Genomic DNA, 22,978 nt, shown 5'->3' with positions numbered 1-22,978 from the left:
GCCCTTCAGCCTCACCATTTTCTTCACTGTTTCTCTGTAAAAAATCATCGTCTTCATGGGATGCCAATTATTTGGGTCCGGCTAAAACTGTTCGGATCACCGACATCACCTTCCAATTAGGTATCACTGTTCTTAACTACCTTTCTTTCTCCTCTTCATTTCCTAGCGTCATAGCATGAAGGTTCTGAATTTCCGATCGATTTGTAAACAGAGGAAAATGGAACCGAAAGATCATTTGAACAAGTTCAAAGTCGGCTCAGTTCTGACGTTGTACTACATACCCGACTTCATCTCCGATTCCGATCAAAAACTACTCCTAAATCAGGTATGTAATCTAATAACACATCTTTTGTTTGCTATCTTCTCTCCTTTTTGTTGTTCTTTGGGGTATTCGACAACAGTGTGATTTCTCACATCGAAATTGAGAACAGTGGTGTAGTTGGTTAACTCTTATTCTCAAATTGAAACGAGGTTTTATATTTTGATTTTATAGATTTACACAGCTCTGGTTTCAAAATGGAAGTCTCTGAAAAACAGGAGATTGCAAAATTAGGGTATGGCATTGTTGTTATCTACGAACTTGTCAATTTGGAGGTTAAAATATATGTTGGTATTGATGGGATTTTTCTTTTGTTTTCGTGTGATGTTTGTTACAGGAGGGATTGTCCATGAAAAAGGTCCTTTGCCTCAAGATTGTAAGCCCTAATCCTTCTCTCTTATCAATATCATTTCGGGATTAAGATATACTATACCTTATTGTCATAAAACTTAAGTATTGAATTTTATATGTAACGATTTCATTTGATTTAATAAGATCAAGTTAACGAGTAATCATAGTTCATCTCTCTCTCTCTCTCTCTCTCTCTCTCTCTCTCTCTCTCTCTCTCTCTCTCTCTCTCTCTCTTTTCTCTGTGTAGTACCACCATTGTTGACAAAAATTATAGAAAAAATCAAGGAGGAGTTGTGTTTGTTTCCTTCTGTAATCAATCATGTCCTCATCAATGAGTATCTTCCAAATCAAGGCATAATGGTTTGTACTACGACTAAATCGATAAAAATTAGTATTTTGCACTTACCCTTTTTTACTTTCCCATTTATTAACAATTTTTTTGGGTGAAAACATAGCCCCACCAAGATGGGCCTGCATATTTTCCGGTGGTGGCTATTCTTTCATTAGGATCACCTGTTATCATGGACTTCACTCCTCATTCAACTTTAGCAGACACTACAAGCAACATTCAAGAAACCAGTCATGGGAATTTACAAAACTACCATCCTTTCTCTATTGCATTGATGCCACGCAGTTTATTGGTATTCAAAGATACAACATACTCAGGTGAGCGTATTTTTAAATGCTTTTCTTAATAGCCTCTGTGATTTCTGTTGTATATTATGGAACCTGATGTGTTCATTTACTTTTCTTTCCAGGTCATGGGTGTACTTGGATACCAGTTATAGAGAATTTTACAGTTCACCATGTCCATCGCTATCACCTCCATGAGACAGACTCAATTTTATCATCTGTCTTATTGTGTTCTTTTCATTTAAATCTATCTGCTATAAAATTCATGATTTGTAGGATTTAAAGAATTTTAATGGGTTTCAAAAAAAGAATATCTGAATTACAAAAAATAGATGGTGGTTAAAGGTATGTATAGTCTCTTAACATAGGATTCATATAAATATGATGTCTTTTGCCCTTATTCAAGTTTTGGGTTTGATGTATAGTTCAAATTCCTCATTTACTGTCTTTCACAAGGTGACTCAGATGGAGCTTACCAGGGTGTTATAAGGCTATTTTTGTCAAATGAAGATGAAATACATCTAACGATGCAAGGTAACACCAACTCCTTGGTCAAGCCCTAACACCTATCTATTTAAAAAAAAAAAACTTCTATTTTTTCCATTTGCTACTTTTTTGTGTTATTAATTTTAGTTGTGTGATTTGTCTATGTGATGTTTGTTATAACAATTTTGCAGATTTTTTTTTTAAAAATGACGACCTTGATTGAACTATTATGTGGGTGTTTGGTAAAATGCTTGAATGGTATTTCAAATATGCACCAGCTTATTGACATACCTGTGAAAATTTGTCCATTTTTGTTGATTATAATAGGTAATGGATTTCCTTAGCCATGTCAACAGTAGACTGAAACAACAACAAATTAGTAGGTTTTCCTTTGGAAGTGTTAATGAGGTTGCTGCTTCAGCAGCAATCGAAATAACATGAGCCGTTTGCATCTGGTCAAGCTCTGGTATCACAATCTCTACCATCTTCCATACCAAATGTAGAAAAAGTTATATATTTAATAAATACAAAATAATTGAGGACGAATTTTCAATATTTTATCCTAAATTATAGTCGTAAATTTTTACCAAGTCTTTAGTGCTTAAACTTTTTAAAAATTCAATCTTATGTGATTGACCACAATGAAGCTTCTCAAAAGCATAATCACGAAATAAGGACTGAAAGTTGATGTTATTATTAAAAAAAAATATTGATAATTATAACATGTTTACTTTTTTACCCGTTCAACTATTTTCATCATTTGTTTCTTAACATTAAACATTACATGATGTGTATTTGTTTTTTGTTTGTTGACAGATTTGATGACATAATGAAGTATAAACAAACATGGAATACAAGGTGCACATTGACATCAGAAGGAAAAGAGAGAGCATGAAGGAAGTAATGTAGCTTATGTCTCTTCAATATCACCCTGCAACTGGTGGAAATAGAAACAGAAGCAGAAGCAGAAGCAAAAGCCGAGAATGTGGATGACTCGCCTACATTTTGGATAGCATGTCCTTACTGTTTCTACATGTATAAGTATCAAAGGATCTATGCAGAGTGCACTATTTAACCAGATGGGGAGGTTTAAACCCCAATGTTGAATCCAATTATTGACCACCTGATTGATCAAATAAACAAATAACTGATCAAATAACATTTACAAAGAACAAACAACGGAAAAAACTGTAGCATCCGACAATTGAAAAAACTTTAGCATCCGACAACGGAAAAAACTGTAGCATCCGACCCCTGCAACGTGGGGGTTCCCCATCTAGTTGTTATAATGGATAAAAAGTATATCATGTTGTTATTACATATTAAATTAATACATGTATTTATAATAAACTAAAAATACGTTGTTATAATGGATAAAAAAAGATAGTATGTTGTTATTATGGATTAAATTGATAACATGTTCTTATAATAAACGAAAGTACATTGCTATGACGGTTTAAAAGTTTAAATAGATTTACTAACTATATATGTTTGTCTAACCATTTTTAGGTAGTAAGGCTGCGTAATGAAATTTCTAGCATGCAAGAAAAGGAAGCGCAAAGGAAGTGAAACTACAACAAAGACAAACACAACCAGAAAAGACAAACACAATTCGACGTTGAAATACAACAAACGCAATCCATACTTGAAGCATATATAATGTCCTTTTTCAACCAAAACAATCCACCCAATAATCCAACAAATAGTTCTTAGTTTTATTTTCTAAACATAATTGTATGACATTTGCTTGTAACGTATTTGACACTAGCTTGTAATGTATTTGACACTTTTTTATTATAATGTTTAATTAGTTGTGTTTGACTATAGGTTTTTTCTGTATTTTTGGGCAAAAAAATTTAACTTTTAATAATTAAAAAAAAAATTACTATTTTATTGACGCATTAGTGATGGAAACTGTTTATCGGTGGTGTGGTCACACAAGGTCAAAGAAGGTCAAAGCTTGCCGGTTGGAAATCCATGGGTAATATTTACCCAAAAGGTTTTTGACTTTTTTCCAACTTCCGTCAAAAATAACCTTTAATGGAAAACATCGTCGGAAATGACACGTTTTTCTAGTAGTGTACTATCAAGTCGGTGGTTTACATCTCAATATTGACTCAAATATAAAGAACGTCATAATCATAGATAAACCGTTTTTAGTACCATAAACAAGGACACACCCGAATCAATCAATGTTCTTAATTAACTTGTCTTTTTCTCAACTCAACACCCTACAAAATTTGTTAAATTTCTATCAACATCTTTACAAAACAATAAACACTCTTCAATCCTAAATTTCCATCATACACTACACAACTCATGAAAACATTATTACCAATTACCACATATACATCATGGTGTCACACCACCTTTAGATTCAAATCAATCATCTACCTCAAATAAATCATCTAAGTAACTTTCACCCCACTAGGTCGCTTTCCCTCCATAGCATCTTTCTTATTACGACAATCAGCACAAAGAAATGGACCTTGCCATGGCTTTGAGCTTGTTGAAAAGATAGAACCTGCATGAACCGATATCCCTTCACTTGCCCCTAAGTCAACTTGACAAACCGCACACATGAAAAGACCCGTTGTTGATGAACCACCACTCTCCTCGTTCCCCAACCTACATTATATATCCAAAAAAAAAAAAAAAAAAAAAAGTTATTCTTCTGGCAACCTCTGAGCTGGCTCACACAGTCTGTCTGAATCAGATACACAATAGCGTGCTACGTGTGTGTCATAAGTGTCATAAGAGCCCAGTGCTAACAAGGAGACAAATCCACATTGGAATTGAAACTCTCATACTGCAACTGCTGAGACTCGAACTGTTGACCATTTTTACAAGTATACCACCGTGGAACCAACTGTGTATATGACCAAACTAACCTTTCTGCAAGCATGGCTGAACCTTCTTCAAAAAGTTCCTCAACGATGCCTACAGCAGATAGTTTTTTGGATAGTTTACTAGTGGAACCATGGGACTTTGTTCTGAAGAAGAAAGATCGGAGTTTGCTGTGCTTTTTACGTGGTGGAGATGGTGGCGGCATAGCGGTGTCCGGCGGAATTATGTCCACAACTATACAGGTTGTATCATCTCTTAATCCCCTTGTTCTCAATGCTTCCTGAACAACCATCCATACAAGCAATAAGAAGATTAGTCATACTTGAATCGGTTGAATTTGACTTCCAAAAGGTCAAACGACCTGAAAAGTCAAAGTGTATTTATTTGTAAGTTTTCTTGAGAAATTACCTTGACAACTTGCCTAGAAGCGAGTTCAGCAGGCAAACCACGACAAGATTTTGCAGCCATCTCAGATGACACGGCGTCCCAAATGCCATCGGAAGCGATTATAAGCCTTCCACCAGCATTTGACAACTTTTAAATTTAAAAAAGGATTTAGATTTAGAAATAATGAGATAACTATTACATACAAAGATTTCATGGTGTCAGAAGACACGAAAAAAGTATCTGTGGGTCCCATGAAAAAACGGGACCCACAGAACAGAGACCAAAAGTAAATGGTCTATATACAGATACCTTCACTTGCTTTACGTATGGTATTGGAACAATAAATTCTCCAACATCCATGTCCCCGATTGATCTTGAAAGACATAACCCTCCTGGCCAACAACGAAGGGGACCAATCTGTTAAAATGACAAACAAAAAGATTATGTAATGAAGCGAATTTTTGAAAATATGATGAAGTTTGTCTTTGTCTTGTTTGATTTAGTAAAAGTCTAAAGATCTCACCTCGGCCCCACCAAGAATACTCAGCCGCCCTACTTCTCCGCCACTAGCCGCTACACGCTCCCTTCTGAAATAACACCAAATCAAAATCAACATCTCTCCTCTATCAACACAAGGAAAAACTTTCAGATGATGAAAAAAAAAGGTTAAATGCAAGATATATCGTCCTATATCAAGCAGTTTTCACTACTACACTCGTGTAAAGTTTGAGAGTATAATGTCCAAATAGACAAAAAAAAAATTGTAAATACAACAATATAATTGGAGAATTTTCAAAATGAAATGCTCTAATAAGAAAGAATATAAAAGTATAATGTTATAATAGAAAAAAATGAAAGTAGGATGCTATAATACACAACTAAAAGAAAGTGCATTGTCATTTCTTCTTGCAGATCTTCCAAAATAAACTATGCTTCTGGCCATTTCATAAACAATGATTAGTTTGCAACATAACAGAAAGTAGGAGGACTAAAAAAGTCAACTTTCATAATTTTTACTCACTCCTCTTCGTTCTCTTCAAGTCTATGATCAACAGTCAAAACAGACACAGCACCACCTTGTGTATCAAGAATGCAACGTGAATCACCAACCGAAGCAACTGTTACAGTCCATCTATCAACAATTACAAAAGTAGCAGTAGTTCCAGAAGTTTGACCTACAATAAGTCAACCATGAGTTTATAAAATAACGAAGCTACTAGTTATAAGGAATCGGGAAAGGGTAAAATCGTCAATTCGGCATGCCTTTTCTTTGAAACTCTTTATCGGTCTTCACAAAACCTGCAACCAATGCCCGAGGTAATGCCTGAAGCCACTCTTCACGTCCAAGACCACGAGGAATCGCACTCAAGATGTGGTTTAAAAGATTATCCCTTGAATAAACTGCTGCAGCATTCCCGTTATGACCATCGAATATCTATAAAATAAAAAAATTAGAAACTTTTTCGTTAGAGTTTTGATTCCAGATTTGGGTGGGCCATGTTGAAGGTTGCTAGAAGAGAAGTCTTCGATAAAGATTAATGAGCTATGGATATTTTGGATAAGATGAAAAATCAAGAACTACATACTGCGAAAACTGAAAAGCTTGATGATTGATGACCGGAATTTCTTTGGCAATCGGTTTTCATCATGAAGTAATCTTCGCCTTTTCTTGATTGAGCTGCATATCCATATCGAACAGTTGGTTTCTCCATTTTCTCACTTCTCATCTCTCTACTGATCAATGCAGCTAATGGGACAAGATCATGATGTTGATGTCTCTCTTCTCTCGATCCCATCTTTACGTTACTCAATTCCACAAACCCTTTTTTCTAAATCTAAATTAGAACAGTTCCGGGATTTTAATTTTGAATCATCACCCCCGAAATGCGGTTTTGAAAGACAGAGGACTCGGAAAGTAGGGTTTTTGTATGTTCAATCTGTAAAACGGAGACAGGATCAAACCCACATGCAGAAACATCTGAGAAGAAAATGGAATCGAAATGGTGGCATTTTAAAGAAATGGTAATAGATCTTGAACTCACCCATGAGAATTCGGTTGTGAATCGACAATTCAGATCCGACAATCGTCCTAGGAAATATAACAAGAACAAGAACAAGAACTATGAAATCATTAGTGACAGCTTTTAACTTGTAATCAATTTCATTTCTCCTAATCATTTAAGAACTATAATTATAGAGAGAGAGAAGCACAAGAGAGTGTATGCATTGTCTGCATATATAAATGAAGTGAAAGAATTAATTAAAAAAAATACACACAGACAGAGGTCAAATAAAACATCCACATCTTGCAGAGTGGAGACAAAGATATTTCAGTGAATTAAGTAATGGGCATTTATTTACAGGGAAACATAAAAAGATTAAAAAAAAAAAAAAAAGGGAACTTACATCGAAAATGATTCTTTCTACCGAGATCCAAAAGGGAGACTTTTTTATGAGCGGACTTTCTTGAAAGTGATTCTTGCAAAATAACCCACCAAAGAATCAATAATCAAAAGGGGCAGATTGATAAGATTCTTAATTTTAACTGGTTTGGGTGAATAGTTACGAGAAAAAAAAAATGGGGGTTTTGATGGGTTTTCAATTTTTTTTATTTACAGCTTTGTAGTGTTGTGCTTGTAAGAAAGGAATCTTGCATCAATGGTGATTGGTTTTGTTTTTCAGGGTTTGATGTGAACGTGAAGATGAGACGAATCGAAAATGGGTGACACGCGTTGCATAAATTTCTGAAATATTTATTGAGGAGCTCACAAACACACGGACAAAAGGTTCATTTTCATTCTGGTGCCTTTTGCATGGTTGTTTTTTACTTTTTTATTAATGCTTATAATAATGAATTCTATGTTTTAATAAAATAAAGTATATTTGATTATGATTTATAAAATTATATTTGATTTTGATTTATAAAGTTATATTTCTACTTGTTATATAGTAATTTATCAAATTATGCTCATATAAGTTTAGAATGTTATTTTTTATAAAAGATATGGATCTTGTTGTAGATATTGCTGTGTATATTTATTTTTATCCTAAATTATTGTATCATTGACTTTCGGCCATGGATCCAGGAAAATTAGGCGACTATCTCAAGTTCCAAAATGCCAAAGGGTCTTCATTTTATACGTGTTATATTGAGTTAACATATTATTTTATTAGCCTAATCCACTAGTTATAAGGCCTAATGCTAATATCATGTGCTAATAAAATAAATAAGCAATGAAATGAATAAACAAATACCAAAAGTTAGAAAAAAAAAATGCATCAAGGATAATATAGGTGATCCGGGACCAAATACGAAATAAAAACAAAAAGAATAGTTCGGGTTAAAGAAAAAATTAAAGATTAAACGTGTTACTTTAACCATAGAACTATTTATACAGTTAATTACTTCATATAATAATATATTTTTAGATAGACATAAAAACATTTTTATATCTATTATCAGATATGAACGAAAAACAATGATAAACATGAAGTCAATTTCAAGATTTAAAAGCAATAAATTTAGCAATATCTCTTGGATGGACCACTATCACTCACTTCAATACTTTGAAAACAAGATAAAATTGATGGTCATCTAACTCCAACTAGCCAGTTTGATAGCGGCTTTTGGGCCTACAGAAACTGCACTCACAATAACACAAGCGCAACACAATTCAAGTGGGTTTGGTGATACGTTCATGAATTCTAACCCATGGCATGCATTATAATTTTAAAAAAATCGAAAATTGTATTATAACAAGGGTTTATATTTTATAAGATCATCTAATGTTTGTTTTAAGAATATAATTTTATAATAACTATTAGAAAATAAATAATAAATAAAATTCTTAAAAGATTACTCATAAAAAGTAGTGATTTGTATAACTAAAAAAATAAAAATAACGCATCATCATATCACGTCAGTAGGTAACCCGGTCGACCGGTCAAGTGATCAGAAATTTAAAAATTGAAAATACAGTGTCAAATTTGAGACAAAAAAAACAATATCAAATTAGAATTTTGATGTAAAGTTAATATCTTTTGTGTTATTTACCCTTATGTTTATGTGTCGAATTTTGTTGAAAATGCCTTTTTATGCAATGATATGAACTCAGGTTCCTTACTAAAAATCAATATTTCTTGAAATGTGTATGTTTGGTCAAATCTTATAAGGTTATGCTCGCTTTAAAATCTTATTTGTATACGTTTTTTGGTTATTAGAAATGGGAGATAAACGACAATAGTCAAATGCTCATATAAGGTGCTTATTGTAAACTTGTATTGAAGAAGTAAACAATGTGGGTACAAAAGGAGCGAGTTTGCACAATGATTCATGGATCGAGCTAGGAAGAGTTCTTAAGGAGAAATTTGGCATGGATGTGACTTAAAAACAAATAAAAAACACATATGAAAATCTGAAAGCCAAATACACAAGATGGCCTAGTAGATCTTCTACGCTTTGTTGCTTACCATATTTTTTTTGGAGTTTCCACTAGTATGAGAGAGGTATGGATGAATTTGTCAGATCATCCTGAGATATTATCATATTATGAGGATGGATCAAGATGATGACTACAAGTTTAGGAGTTCTAAAAGATAGAAATATTGTTTGATTGTGTTTTGTAACGCCTGTGTTTCTGGGTTTGCCATTTTTAGCAATGTAATAGTCTAGGTTAACCTTTGTAACCCGTTTTGAAACAATAGAAGTGTATTATTTGAGTATTATGTGTTTTGTGCTTAATTGCTTAATTATGTGGTTTGATTAATTAAGAATAAAAATAAGCATCAAAATTTAAGTATAAAATAAACTTGATATCTTTAGATAATGTTGTAGTAGTTGAAACAAGGTTTCCGAAGATATAAAGAATGCCGAAATCCTAGTTATAACGAAGAAGTTATGACCTGTCAAAGTTTCGCGACAAAACCGGCACCGCTGAATGACATAAAAAGTGAAATTTACGTTAGAGCGATATTTAGCCTTAGTGATCTAAACGAGAATCGAAGATCTCGTTGTTAGTATCAAAGTGATAAAAAGTTAGGCGAGAACGGACGTCAAACGAAGAAGTTATGAATTTATAACGAAATTTTCTGTCCCGGCCTATTAAAAATAAATAATAAAAATAAAGTCAAAATTAGCCGACGCAGTCTAAACGAAAGTTGTAGAGCGTAGTCTCACCTTCGAGTGGATATAAAGAACGTCGAAAACGGAGTTCGAATGAAGAAGATATGAATTTTCGAAGTTTAATAAATAATTAATAATTAAATGTAATTATTAAATCCGGCCTTATCCGAAGACGAGTCACCGGACTCATCCGGAGTACGCCCCGCGTACAGCAAGAAATGTCGACACTTCGGATGACGCATGCAGTGACGACTTCGGAGGCATGTACGCCCCGCGTACAGGCGTATGTCCCGCGTACTGGAAGGTTCCAGCCTCCTATAAATAGGATGCGAGGGGTCCAGGCATAATTGCTCATTTCTCCTCCATTTCGTGCCGAAGCTCTGCATTTTTACCCCCGAAGCCCCGGTATCATTCCCGAGTCCCGAAGCAAGTCCCGAGATCCCGAAGATCCCGAGAAGTGCAGTTTCCGAGCCGAAGCTCTGCCCGCGAGAAGTTCGACTTTTGTAGAGATCTTCCAGATCTGCTGAGGATTACTACTTCTGCAAGCCGTAGTGTTGTCCGATCATCTTCTGATCAAGTGAGTGTGTAGTTACTTTCTTCTAACGCATAATTATGAAGTATTTTATACAAAATACGTGTTATGTGTATAATTTTGTTGTTATGTGCGTGAATGTATATTCACTCTCTTCAATCTCATAGATCTGATTTGTTTTCTATGAAATACGTGTTATGTGGGTATGCCTCATCTCTTATGTGAAATATGTATTGGATGAAAATGCTATACAGGTTTTAAAGTATGTATAAAATATATATATTTTTATCTACTAATATGTTGGGTAGAACATGTGTAGATAGTTGGTGTGTAATAAATAGATGAGAGGCCTCGATGTTGTTGTTGTTGACCTAGTTATTCAGCGGAGTATGGATAACGACCACAGACTCCTTCTAGACAGTCTCGTGGAACGCTAGCAGGTTCATAACCTGTAGGTGTTGTGAACGATGTGTTCACCGGTGTACTCTATCCCCCTCATGGTTGCCTTTAGGATATCTATTGTTGAGGAAACCCCTTAGCAGTAATGTCCGTCCCGATGAAAATCCTAGATTAAGTCCCTTGAGAAAGATGTTGTTTTAGGGACGTAAAGTGAGGATAACGGGAATGAGTAATCGGGATAGTGATTGGTTGGTGAAATTAAATATAATTTATTTATTGTGGGTTGAAAACCGTACATGCTCACCAGGCTCCCAAGCCTGACCCACTCAGTTTTATTTGTATTACAGGAAGTGGCGCAAGGGCGTAAGATGGATGAACCATCAAGTTGTTTTGTTTACAAGTCTGTATATGTATATATTTGTTGAATGACTTGTAATGTTATCGTTTATGCTTATTGGTCTGTATCGGAACATGACACCCTGAGTTTTGATTATATAATGAAAATACATTTCTTTTATGAAATGCTTTGGTAAACATTGTTTTATCATGTTTTGTTTTTGGGAACAAATTCCACAACTCTTTCAAATCAAAAGGATTTACTCTGAAATTATTTTAAAAGCATAAATGAAAATCGGTCTTTTCTAGCCGTGATTTTGGGGATGTCACATGTTTTATTTATTGTGTTGGAACTCTGATTGGGTTTGTTGATTATGTTAGAACCATTGATTGGGTTTTTTTAGTGTGTTGGAACCCTTGGTAAACATTGTCTTCAACTTCTCATCTCTTCTTCGTGCTGCCGCCATCCAGACTAGAACTGCTGAGTAGCTTCACATAACAAGCTCACATCAGATTTGATCCTTAACCATGTCCTAATGGTAAAATGACTTAATCCATTAAGTCAGTTCCCGAAATTCCTAGATTTGATCCTTAACCATGTCCTAATGGATAAAGTTTCAAACTTTATCCATTAAGACACTCCAATCAAGGAAGATCTAAACTTTAAGTCTCATGAAGTCCAAGAATGCATCTTTCTTGTCTAAATCTAATAAGTCCAAATCTTCTACTTTCAAATCTAAATGAACAAGATGTCTAAATGGATAAAGTTTCCAACCTTATCCGTTACAGTGCCATAAACTTTAAAGATCTAAAACCCTAAGTTGAGAAATGACCAAAAAATCATCTTTCTTTATACATGGAGTAAAAAGAGCTCTTGTGTGCACTCTCTACTTCACCAAGTGGCCATATATCATCTCAAACATCAATCAAAAGCTCAAGAGTTCTTCAAACTCTATGGAAAGCCACCAAGGGACCAAACACATTAAAATGGACAAAAACTCTATATATTCATAGATCTAAAGATAAAACACAATAAAGCTTGGAACTCTATGAGTTACAAAGGTCTAGAGGTGAATGGTGGTTGAATACTTCAAATACATAGCTTCAAGGATCAATCTTTCTTGTTCTTTTTCCTTTTAGAGCACAATACCACCAAAAAGCATCAAATAGACATTAAGAGAGTACAAAAATGGATTTAGGAGATAGGTTAAGTTCCAAACACTTTAATGGAGGCTATGGTTTCATTAGAGGTGTTCTAGAGGAGGTGGATGTTGAAAATGACGAACCCATAGTGTTAATGGCCTTTAAATACCCCAAAAACCGTAAAAATATGCGCAACCCACTATACCAGGGGCACCCCACGCTCTTAAAGGGCACTCAGTGCACCTCAGAAAAATTCATAATTTTTCGGTTTTCAGTTTCAGCTTCAAACAATCATAACTTCTTCAAATATGCATTGGAGATTTTAGAATGTGCTCACATGTTGAACAACAATACGTGTCGCATCCCAACAAAGTCTCAAACGAAACTCGATAATACCGGTTCTCCTGTTGCCGACCCCACATATAACACTCGCAAGATAGGGCTAGACGATTAAAGAATAATAAGACAACTGTTTATCACAACGATAGATTAATACTCTAAGAAAAATTCAAAGGGATTGTACAACCGAGAGCGTGCATATGGCGAACGCCCAAATCTCACTTCATATGGGGAAGTTATGATTTTTCGAAGTTTCATCGTAGCAGTATATGACTTAGAAACCGAAATTGAAATGGATCGATTGTTAGGAAAAACAATCTAAACGATAATCGAAGATGTTGTTAATAGGAGTCTATCAACATAAAGACAATCAATAATGGGCATTGAACATGAGGGTTATGAATTTTTTACCGACTTTAACACTCGAAGCTTGTTAAAATATAACTATAAAAATAATGTCAAAATTAGCCAACAGAGTTATCACACCCCAAAACCGAGAACGGCGGAATACGTTCTGGGGTGGAGGACGTCATGTAAAGTATCATTACGATTGCATAATAGTAAAAGCAAGAAACAACAACCATTTCATATATATAGTGATAATAGTTACAATTATGTTCTATCAAGTTAACTAGACACCAAAAGTATAACAAAATAAAAGATGAGTCTTGTATATGCTCCATCTTCTTCCAAAAGCTGCCCTGTACCTGTCTATCTTTGACCTGAGGATACAAATTATTTTGAAAACGAATATCAGCATAAAGCTGGTGAGTTCATAAGAGTTTAGTGTCATTGTAGTATAAAAGTGTTTTGCAAACTTAAAGTATGAAACTGAAATTTGTATTTATGACTAGTAGAAATCCCTGGAAAATCCTATATTTTCCAGAAAGTACATTTGTAAGTCAATCTTTCTAGTGTGTAAAAGTAATGTTGTTGAAACCTTCAATTGTAAAAGTGTAGAAATAAATCTCATGTAAGTAATACGGTTGGAGAAAAGTTATGCTTGCTAACAGTAGTAGTGTTGTAACTTTAGTTAGTAATAGATCTTTAATTACTTCGGGATTTTAGTTTAGACTTTAAGTCTTAGTGTATTTCTTTGAATGTAAGTTAACTTCTCATGTGACCAATTGTGAAGTAGTAGAGTACCAATGACCAGGTAATGCGTAGTGAAGTAGTGTAGTGCCACCCCTGGGCCTAGTCGGCTCGGACTGTAGATAACAGTCGGGATGTAATAGTGTCAGTTCCGTATAGATCTATACATATAATGTGGCTTTCCTTTCGGGAAGCCCTGGTCACATGGTGTAAGTACAGTAGAGTGCCTTATAGAGAGGTAGTGTGATATACTTAGTATTAGTGAAATCTCTTATACTTTAGTAAGATAGACTTTTAGTATAGTAAGTAGAGTGTTCTCTTATACTTGCATAAGCTTGTAATGTTAATAGTTTATGGTGTGTATAATAGTAGTAGAGATAACTAGTAGTAGCCTTAACTATACCTACTATAGTTAAATAGAGTATGTGAATTCCTGCTTCTGATCAATAGTAGTAATGAATAAGATAAAAACATGCATATCTAACACAAATATATATGATATATAATTAAGAATTCAACGACAGTCGGACGGACAACTCATACCCTAAAACCACATCAAACAAGAACAGGAAATAAGGTCAGCTATCGGTCCTAAGTCCTTCAAGTCTTATTTATATAAATATATTAATGTAGATATATTTTAAAAATAAAAGTAGTAGAAACATAGTTTTGAAAATAGTTTAACAACAATTTAACCTTAAAAGCGTATTTGATAATCAGTTAAAACGGTTTTATTGATAAGTATCTAAAATTGTAGAGAAATCCCTTTTTGATAATACATTTTAAATCACATATGATTTGATACTAAAACACGTAGTAATGTACTTGTATCCCCCCCCCCCCCCCCAAAACATGTAAAAACATTTAAAAGGTTCATTAAGGGGTATGAACTCACTTGAAATGAGTAGATCGGGTGTGAGTGTCGGATGAGCGTTTGGTGTCAATTAAGGACTTGTACACCCTTTATGATCCTAATAACATATGAATACATATGTTTACAAGTAATTAGTGATTTAAACTCTTATTAAAACATATAGACATCCTAGTGTGATTACAAGTCTTATGGTTGAGTGCTAGAAGGTTATTGGGTTGTATGGAAAGAGTGTATGACCTCACCTTGGAGTTTACTCTCCTAAAACCCACTCTAAGTGAGTTCATGGTTGGTAGGCCACATCCCCCATGAGCTTACATCCGTAAACTCATGGGAGGAGTGTTTTTGAATGATTTCAAGTTTCATGTGGATTCGGAAATGGTTCTAAGGAATTATACAAGGCTATAGGGGTGTTTAAGGGTCTAAGAGTATATTCCCTTGGAGTTTACGGCCCAAAGGCCACTCATTGGGAGTTTATAGCCATAAACCCTAGGGTTTATGGTAGTAAACTCTTGTACACCCCATTCCTTGATTTCTAGGCCTTTGGTTTAATTTATAACAATTTCTAGTAAAGGTTACAAGGATTTTTAGGGGTTTAAACCCTCATTTGGCATGATTTAGGGGAGTTTATGGTCTAAGCATATGCTTGGGCCATAAACTCTATTTTACCCCTCAAATGTATGTGTTTAAATGTACCAAGTCCGAAATGGCAAGTCCCTAAGCCATATCATAAGTCTAAGGGTAGTTTGGACTTGTTTTACATGGTTAGAGGGTGTTTATGGGCTAAGCATGTGCTTGGGCCGTAAACCCTCTTTTATGCCCTAAAAATTGTTGTTTTGAGGTTCAAACACTTCTAGGTTAAATCTACAACTAGTTTCTAAGCTCAAATGGGAGAAATTTGGGACTTTTGGCATGTTTTTAGGGGTTCACGGCCTAAGGAGGTTCTTAGGCCGTAAACTCCTTTTTGATGGCCATTTTATGTGATTTTTGAGCTATTGCAACAAGAAATGATGTTTAGAACAAGCTAGGGTAGAAGATCTTACGTTTTGGAGGCGAAAACTTTTGGTTTTGAGGCAAAAACGAGCTAGAGAGAGAGAGAGTAGAGAGGGAGTGGATCTAGAGTGGTGAAAAGCTTCTATGAGGTGTTCAACTCCCTATATATAAGTCCCGGGTGTTGCACCCGGTATACGACTACCCGATGCTAAAGCTTATCAAGGTTTAAACTATTTACCCGGGTTAAATGGTCGTAATAATAAAATAACTTTTTCCAATTAAATGGAAGAGTAAATTACGAGTTTTTATTTATTTTGTAACGACAATAACCACAAAATAAACATAAATAAATAAACATTCATTTATTTGACGATCCCAAATTAACGGAACTTTTATAAAATGATATATTCCGTTCGCGGAAACGGGTTAATATAACGGAATAAACTTTGGGTTGTCACAAGAGTCTAAATGAAAGTTGTAGATCTCGTCAATAGTTACGCGTGGATATAAAGAATGTCGAAAACGGAGCTTGTATGAAGAAGATATGATTTTTGTGAAGAAAAGAAAAATCCTCGCGTGAGTTCACATCCGTCGACATGGCATACGACGCACACTGGCACACCACCCAGAAGTTGCCACGTGTAACTACCCAGACTACGCCATGTCAGCACCCCTGACCGAGTGCACGATGTGCACCGAATAAGCGTGCGATGTGCAAAGCCAAAAATGCCCTATAAACAGTGTTGTAAAACTCAACGAGTTGGTTGATTACTTGTCTGAGTACTCCCTACTCGACGCCTTACCGATGTGAGTTGTAGAATCCGAGTACTCCCCGATCGGCCCCTTACTAAAGCAAGCAGTATTGTAAATTTCGGCCAACTCGATGATTAATATGTAAAATATACTTAATGATTTATTATTTAACATACATACATGTGATTATTACTACATATATATCTTAAATTTTCAGTAATTATTCACGAAGTGAAACCAGTGTGTGTTTTTCAGTTTTTTGTATATTCACATGTATCTAATTTTGTTATATATTTCAATCAACTTATAGTTTTAACTTATGATTTTGACATATATAATTTCCTTAAAAATATTTCCACATGAATTACCGAATCCGAGTACTTCCCGAGTACTCACTACTCGGTAGTCGGCCGAACAGGTACCAAGTAGCGAGTTTTACAACCATGCCTATAAATATGATTCAAGCCTCATTCGCTACACCTTCCAGCTTTCCCTCTTGTTTTGTCCCTATTTTGGTTAGAAATCTTCTTTAGAATTAAGTTTTGGCAAAGCCCGAAGGTCCTCAAGAGTCCGACAATTAGAAGCTCTCAAGTAAGAGTTATGCCCGCATAATTCCCGGTTTTCATCAGAGTACTTTGTAAGTTAAGCTACAATTATTTTATTCAAGTGTAACTTTTAATTATAGTCATAGTTGTTATTATGAACCTATAATTAAGATTTAATAGTGACCCTAAGTCATTATACTGATTGATCTACTTATAGGGATAATGTCTACGCTAGATTTAGTGAGGTATTTAAAGTGAGATTTCTAAACAGTATACTCTAATACCAAACGGATCCTACCTTCGATATGATTATTCCTGATTGTCCCGTACTTAATAAATCTTGATGTGGATATTGACATTGTTGAGGAATATAGACTATCATTAGTCACAAGGAATATCATACTAAGACTTAGTAATAATCATACTTAGGTCATGTTAAGGGAAACGTCAAAGTACAAAGGCGAAACGCAGCTCAAATTCGAAGACATCCACTTTTAACAAGTGAGTGCATAGTTAATTTCAGCTTACATATAGATATGAAGTATCTATTAAATGTTATATATGTTTGTTATTTGTGTACTTATTATTTTTGCTATAATATGATTTTATTTATAAATTACTTTATCATATTCGTATTGGGTAGTGAAGGGTTTTGAGGAAGATAAAATAAAGGGCTAAGTAGTAATGGGTTTTTGGAAAAAATGAAATAATGGTGAGAGGTCATACATTGTATTACTGGACCAGTCATCTAACAAAATATAGGTAACGATGGACGACTATTCTAGGTAGTCAAGTGGAACACTAGCAGGTTCGCCACCTGTAGGTATTAACGATCACATTTTTCAAGGAAAATGAAAGTTGTTCGTTTGGGTACTCTATTCCCCTATGGGTTGCCTTATTGACACATATTGCTACGTAATCCTCGAAGCAATATTGTCCACTCACATAAATCCTTTAGGGTGGGTCTCTTGAGATTAGCATTAAGGATTTGAGAGTAAGAATAACGGGAATAGGTAATCAAGATTATTTGTTTATTGTGAAAAATATATAATTACAATATTTGTATGTTGAAAACCTTATGTTCTCACCAGGTTTCTCAACCCTAACTCACTCAATTTCTTTGTATCACAAGTAAGGATACGAAGGTACAATCCATTGAGAGATTCGAGGAGTTTAGTTTATGTAAGGTCTGTAATGATTACATTTATGTATATGTTTTGTATCAGTTATGACATCCAAAGTTTTTAATAATTAAAGAAAAACATTTTCTTCGGAAATACTTTTTATAAGATCAATTATGCATTTATAAATATCACTCTGATTTAATACAAGCATAAATAAAACAGTCTTTTGGAACCGAGAAAATAAAGGATGTCACATCACATTATATTGCAGTCTAGTATTTGACCTTCAATATTTGACTTTCACACGTCTAAACATATCCTTTGTGTTTCAACAAATTTATCTATATATGTATCCTCCTAAAGAGCCTCATTTGAATGCTTTCCAATGCATCATGTGTACATACAGATTACCATTGACCATGAACTTCACATTCACATGCATGATCGTTTATTCTCATGCCGACTGGGGTGGGTGTCCTACTTCTCTTCGGTCGACTAGTGGATACTGTGTATATCTTGGTTAAAATCTTATATCATGGTCCTCAAAGCAACATGTGGATATATGTCGGTCTTGTATTGAAGCCGAGTACAAAGGCTTTGCCAACACTGTGGCAAAGACATAATGGCTTCAAAATCTTTTGCATAACGAAGGCCACCATTGTCTACTTTGACAATGTTAGAGCAATTTACTTATCAACTAATCTCGTTCAACATCGGCGCATGAAACACATAAAGATGGACATTCCTTTTGTGCGAGATAAGTTCGCCACTAGACAGATTTGGGTTCTACAACTTCCTTCTAATTAATCTTCAATATGTTGATATCTTCATCTAGGGACTCATATCTTCTTGTTCGGTCGTATTAAATGGTTGTGTATTAGTGTACATTGTATATAGTAGGGCTAAGCCCATATACAATTTGTAACACTTATTTATTTGTTCTTATATGATTCCCCCGACTGAAAACTATATAAAATAATTTCACCCATGCTGAACTACAACCTAAAAACCGAGATACTTGAACCATAGATTTAATTTATTATAAAGTAAAGGGAATATACATTTCAAAGAATTAGTTGCTTTGAAAAAGACACAACATTCGTCACCAAGTCGACCACAAAATCGGAATAGCCGATCGGACTCGAATAAAAAGCTAAAATTCGAAGTGGAAATGGAATTAAAGCCGAATTAAAAGTGGAATAGGAACTGGACACCACCTACAAAGCAAAGCGGAAACAGCACAACCGACTTCAAGTTCATCCACAAACCCAAAAGAACTCCGACCTGGCGGACCCCCCGATCACGCCATCAACCTCATTCATTCACTACTGAATTTATTGACATTACTTATAATTCAATTTTAAGATATTGGATCAAAGTACGAATTCTGAATCGGAGGATTTTTTATTCAGTCGGAAAAAGAAGTATCCTTTTCTTCTCCAACCAAACTGTTAAATACGTCATTCGCCCTCAATTTCTTTGCATAAATGGAGGTTTTTATGCAACGTTTGTGTTCAATTCCATCTGGGTTTTCTTGAAATTGCAAAATTCGAGTGAAAGTTCAGTGATTTTTGTGCGTTTTGGAGGAGACACTCTCCTTTTGATCTTGTTGTTCGGAATTTGATGATATGACGGCCGGGGAGCATCGGAACGGTAGAGATATCATTTGCGACGCCGTTTCTGGTGCCTCCGCAGGTATATTCTTCAATTTAGGTTTCGTTAGAACTACCAGAGGATTCTTTATCGTCTAATTTTAGTTCCCTTATTCCACAAATTGCCACTCTAAGCAAGAAATTTTCACCTTCAATTTCAGCATTGTTGAATCAATCCCATATATGTAATGTTAATGTAGGTTTGAATATTGAGAAAAATATAATTTTTTCCTTTTGTTTGTACAGTTGAATGTGCATTTTTAGAAAGATTAAGTGTATAAAATCTGACTATTTTGACTTCGAATAATTAAAAGATCATAAGATAGATTTCATGTTGTTGTGTAGGTGCTATAGCTGCCACTTTTGTGTGTCCATTAGATGTGATCAAGACAAGACTCCAAGTTCACGGGCTGCCCAAAGTACCTCCCGGGCAGAAAGGTAGTTTAAAACTCTTCTATTCTTATCTTATTATAGTTTACATATATGTATATATTATGTTTAGAAACGAAAGGAAAAAATAAATGAGGGAAAGTTTGTACTTAATGAGGAAAACCTTATTCCCCCATCTTGTCTCTATATATTATGCTTTCTGTATTAAGTCAAAAGGAAACACTCGCTAAAAAAACAGTAGCTTGTGAGTGATATTCTTTTTGTCTTCTCAGGTGGTGTCATTGTCACAAGTCTACAAAACATTATAAGAAAAGACGGGTTAAGAGGAATATACAGAGGCCTTTCACCAACATTAGCTGCTCTACTTCCAAATTGGGCTGTGAGTATTAACTCTTAACATTACAATATACCAAATTAACTTTACATGTTACTATTCTCATTTTTTATTTTTCAATATAGGTTTATTTTGCTGTTTATGGGCACCTGAAAGAGCTTCTTCTTCATTCACATGGTTTTTCCATTTAATACTCTTCAAACTTCTCCATACATATAATTCATATGCTTTTTTCGATTTAAAATATATTTTTTCCTTTTTTTTATATGCAGCGGATAGCAATGGGCATCTTAGCTTTGGTGCCAACATGTTAGCTGCTTCGGGTGCTGGTGCAGCCACATCAATTGCCACAAATCCCTTGTGGGTTGTCAAGACAAGATTGCAAGTATGTTTTCATTATCAATCAAATGTATATATTACATTAATAAATGAAAAAATAAAAGAATATTGTGCACATTGAAATGATGATAGAAAAATTGTGTGATGTTTGTTTTAGACACAAGGAATGAGAGTAGGTGTGGTTCCTTACACGGGTATATTATCAGCCTTGAGAAGAATCATTCAGGAGGAAGGCTTCCGAGGGTGGTACAGGTATGCTTTGTGAGTTGTACCTTTACAAAAATCAAATTCTTGTTGACTTATGCAAATTTGTATCTTTTGTTTTTGACAGTGGGCTTTTACCTTCTCTTGCTGGAATTAGTCACGTTGCTATTCAATTTCCTGCCTATGAGAAGTTCAAATGTTACTTGGCACAAAGGGGTAAAATCTAAATAGTCCTTTCGCAACTTACTCGAAAACATTACCTTTTTTTTGTCAAAGTTAAAGGGTAATTTAGTCATTTAATGTGTGAGACGGAGTTAATATAAAGTTGATTGTATCTATTTCAAGTGATCAGATAATACGACTACAAACAAGCTAAGCCCCGGGAAAGTTGCAGTCGCCTCTTCAATGTCGAAAGTACTTGCGTCCCTAATGACTTACCCACATGAGGTAATTTTGTAATTTTGATTACTTCGGTTTTCTTTTTGGGGGCAATTTTGGAAGAAGTAATATATATAGGAACCTCAGGTGATTAGGTCAAGGCTTCAGGAACAAGGGCAAGTAAGAAACAGTGGGACCCATTACAAGGGAGTGGTTGATTGTGTGAAGAAAGTTTTTCACAAAGAAGGCGTTGCGGGATTCTACCGTGGATGTGCGACTAATCTTTTGAGAACGACTCCATCGGCTGTTATTACATTTACAAGCTACGAGATGATTAGCAGATTCTTGCAGGGTATCATTCCACCTCGTGAAAACCCATCTAAAACTGAGACGTGATATGATGATGATGATGATTTGATGAAAGTTGAAGGTCTGGAGATCATGTTATTGAATTACGGGAGGCTGAAATTGAGCCCAATAGTAGTCCAAGAGCACTGTTAGGGGGAGTTGCTAATTGTTGTTTCTCTGTGCTATACTTGTCGAGTTTTGAGTCTCGGCAGCCTTATTAGGAGTTACAGAAAAGTGTTTTTTCCCCTTGAGGATATTTTTAGAAAAATAATAGTAAATGTAATTTTTTTTTTCTTTTTTTACTACATTAATGTTTAAGAGCATGGACCCACCCTATCTGACTGGAAGCATAGTAGGGGTGAGCAAACCCAAACCAAAAAACCAAGAAACCGACAAAACCGAAACCGAAAGAACCGAAACCGAAGCAAAACCGACGGTTTGGGTTTGATATTTTTAGAAACCGAAAAATCGGGTTCAGGTTCGGTTTCTAACCAGAAACCGACCCATCCAACCCAAGAAACCGACCCATACTTAAAACCGACAAACCGCCCCAAGAAACCGACCCACCCAACCCGAGAAACCGCCCATACTTGATTGTGTTTTAGTTGTAATAAACTATTTCGGGCTTTAGTTGTAACTTGTAATTGACTATTTGTGTAAGACTCATGTTTTTTGAAGTACTTAACTTAAATTTGTTATTTTTTGAAGTATCTAACTTGTTGCTTCATTTATGGAACATGGGTTAAAACCTTAAACCTATGGGTTTAAACCCAGAACCCGTGAGTGTATGGGTTGAACCCAAGAAACCGAAAAACCGCTCAAACCGACCTCAGAACCCAAGAAACCGAACCGATCAGAAATCGATCCTATTGGGTTCTAAAAACCAGAAACCGACCATTTATGGGTTGGGTTGGGTTTGAGTCCAAAACCGACCCAAACCGACCCATGCACACCCCTAAAGCATACACCATAAAAGAGTAAGTGATGAGACTCAAAAGAGCAGTTTAACATCTAAAATAACTAATTAACTAATTTTCTGAATCGGAAGTGATTCGTACGCA

General features: G+C 35.0%; 2 protein-coding genes and 1 pseudogene across 2 annotated transcripts; 2 read left to right on the top strand and 1 right to left on the bottom strand.

Moving 5' to 3' along the window:
• The first annotated feature begins 217 nt into the window (after positions 1 to 217).
• Positions 218 to 1,944, top strand: LOC145035538 (alkylated DNA repair protein ALKBH6 homolog; annotated as a pseudogene).
• A 2,030-nt stretch (positions 1,945 to 3,974) lies between these two features.
• On the bottom strand, positions 3,975 to 7,267 carry LOC145036567 (putative protein phosphatase 2C 15). Its single transcript, XM_078985031.1, has 9 exons — positions 7,066 to 7,267; positions 6,610 to 6,960; positions 6,287 to 6,458; positions 6,045 to 6,198; positions 5,547 to 5,610; positions 5,333 to 5,440; positions 5,045 to 5,170; positions 4,681 to 4,916; positions 3,975 to 4,417 (listed from the first exon to the last, which is right to left on the bottom strand). Exons 2-9 carry the CDS (start codon positions 6,817 to 6,819, stop codon positions 4,198 to 4,200), a joined length of 1,290 nt encoding a protein of 429 aa, XP_078841157.1. The 5' UTR covers positions 6,820 to 6,960; positions 7,066 to 7,267; the 3' UTR covers positions 3,975 to 4,197.
• A 12,107-nt stretch (positions 7,268 to 19,374) lies between these two features.
• Positions 19,375 to 22,211, top strand: NDT2 (NAD+ transporter 2). Its single transcript, XM_078985033.1, has 9 exons — positions 19,375 to 19,967; positions 20,270 to 20,362; positions 20,587 to 20,693; positions 20,774 to 20,825; positions 20,921 to 21,033; positions 21,145 to 21,239; positions 21,319 to 21,407; positions 21,544 to 21,638; positions 21,717 to 22,211. The coding sequence occupies exons 1-9, from the start codon at positions 19,901 to 19,903 to the stop codon at positions 21,963 to 21,965; spliced, it is 960 nt and encodes a 319-aa protein (XP_078841159.1). The 5' UTR covers positions 19,375 to 19,900; the 3' UTR covers positions 21,966 to 22,211.
• The last annotated feature ends 767 nt before the right edge of the window (positions 22,212 to 22,978 follow it).

Source organism: Lactuca saligna, chromosome 3, assembly GCF_052625555.1.
Source record: "Lactuca saligna cultivar CGN05327 chromosome 3, ASM5262555v1, whole genome shotgun sequence".
NCBI classification, from domain to species: domain Eukaryota; kingdom Viridiplantae; phylum Streptophyta; class Magnoliopsida; order Asterales; family Asteraceae; genus Lactuca; species Lactuca saligna.
This window is presented reverse-complemented; position numbering and strand designations above follow the sequence as displayed.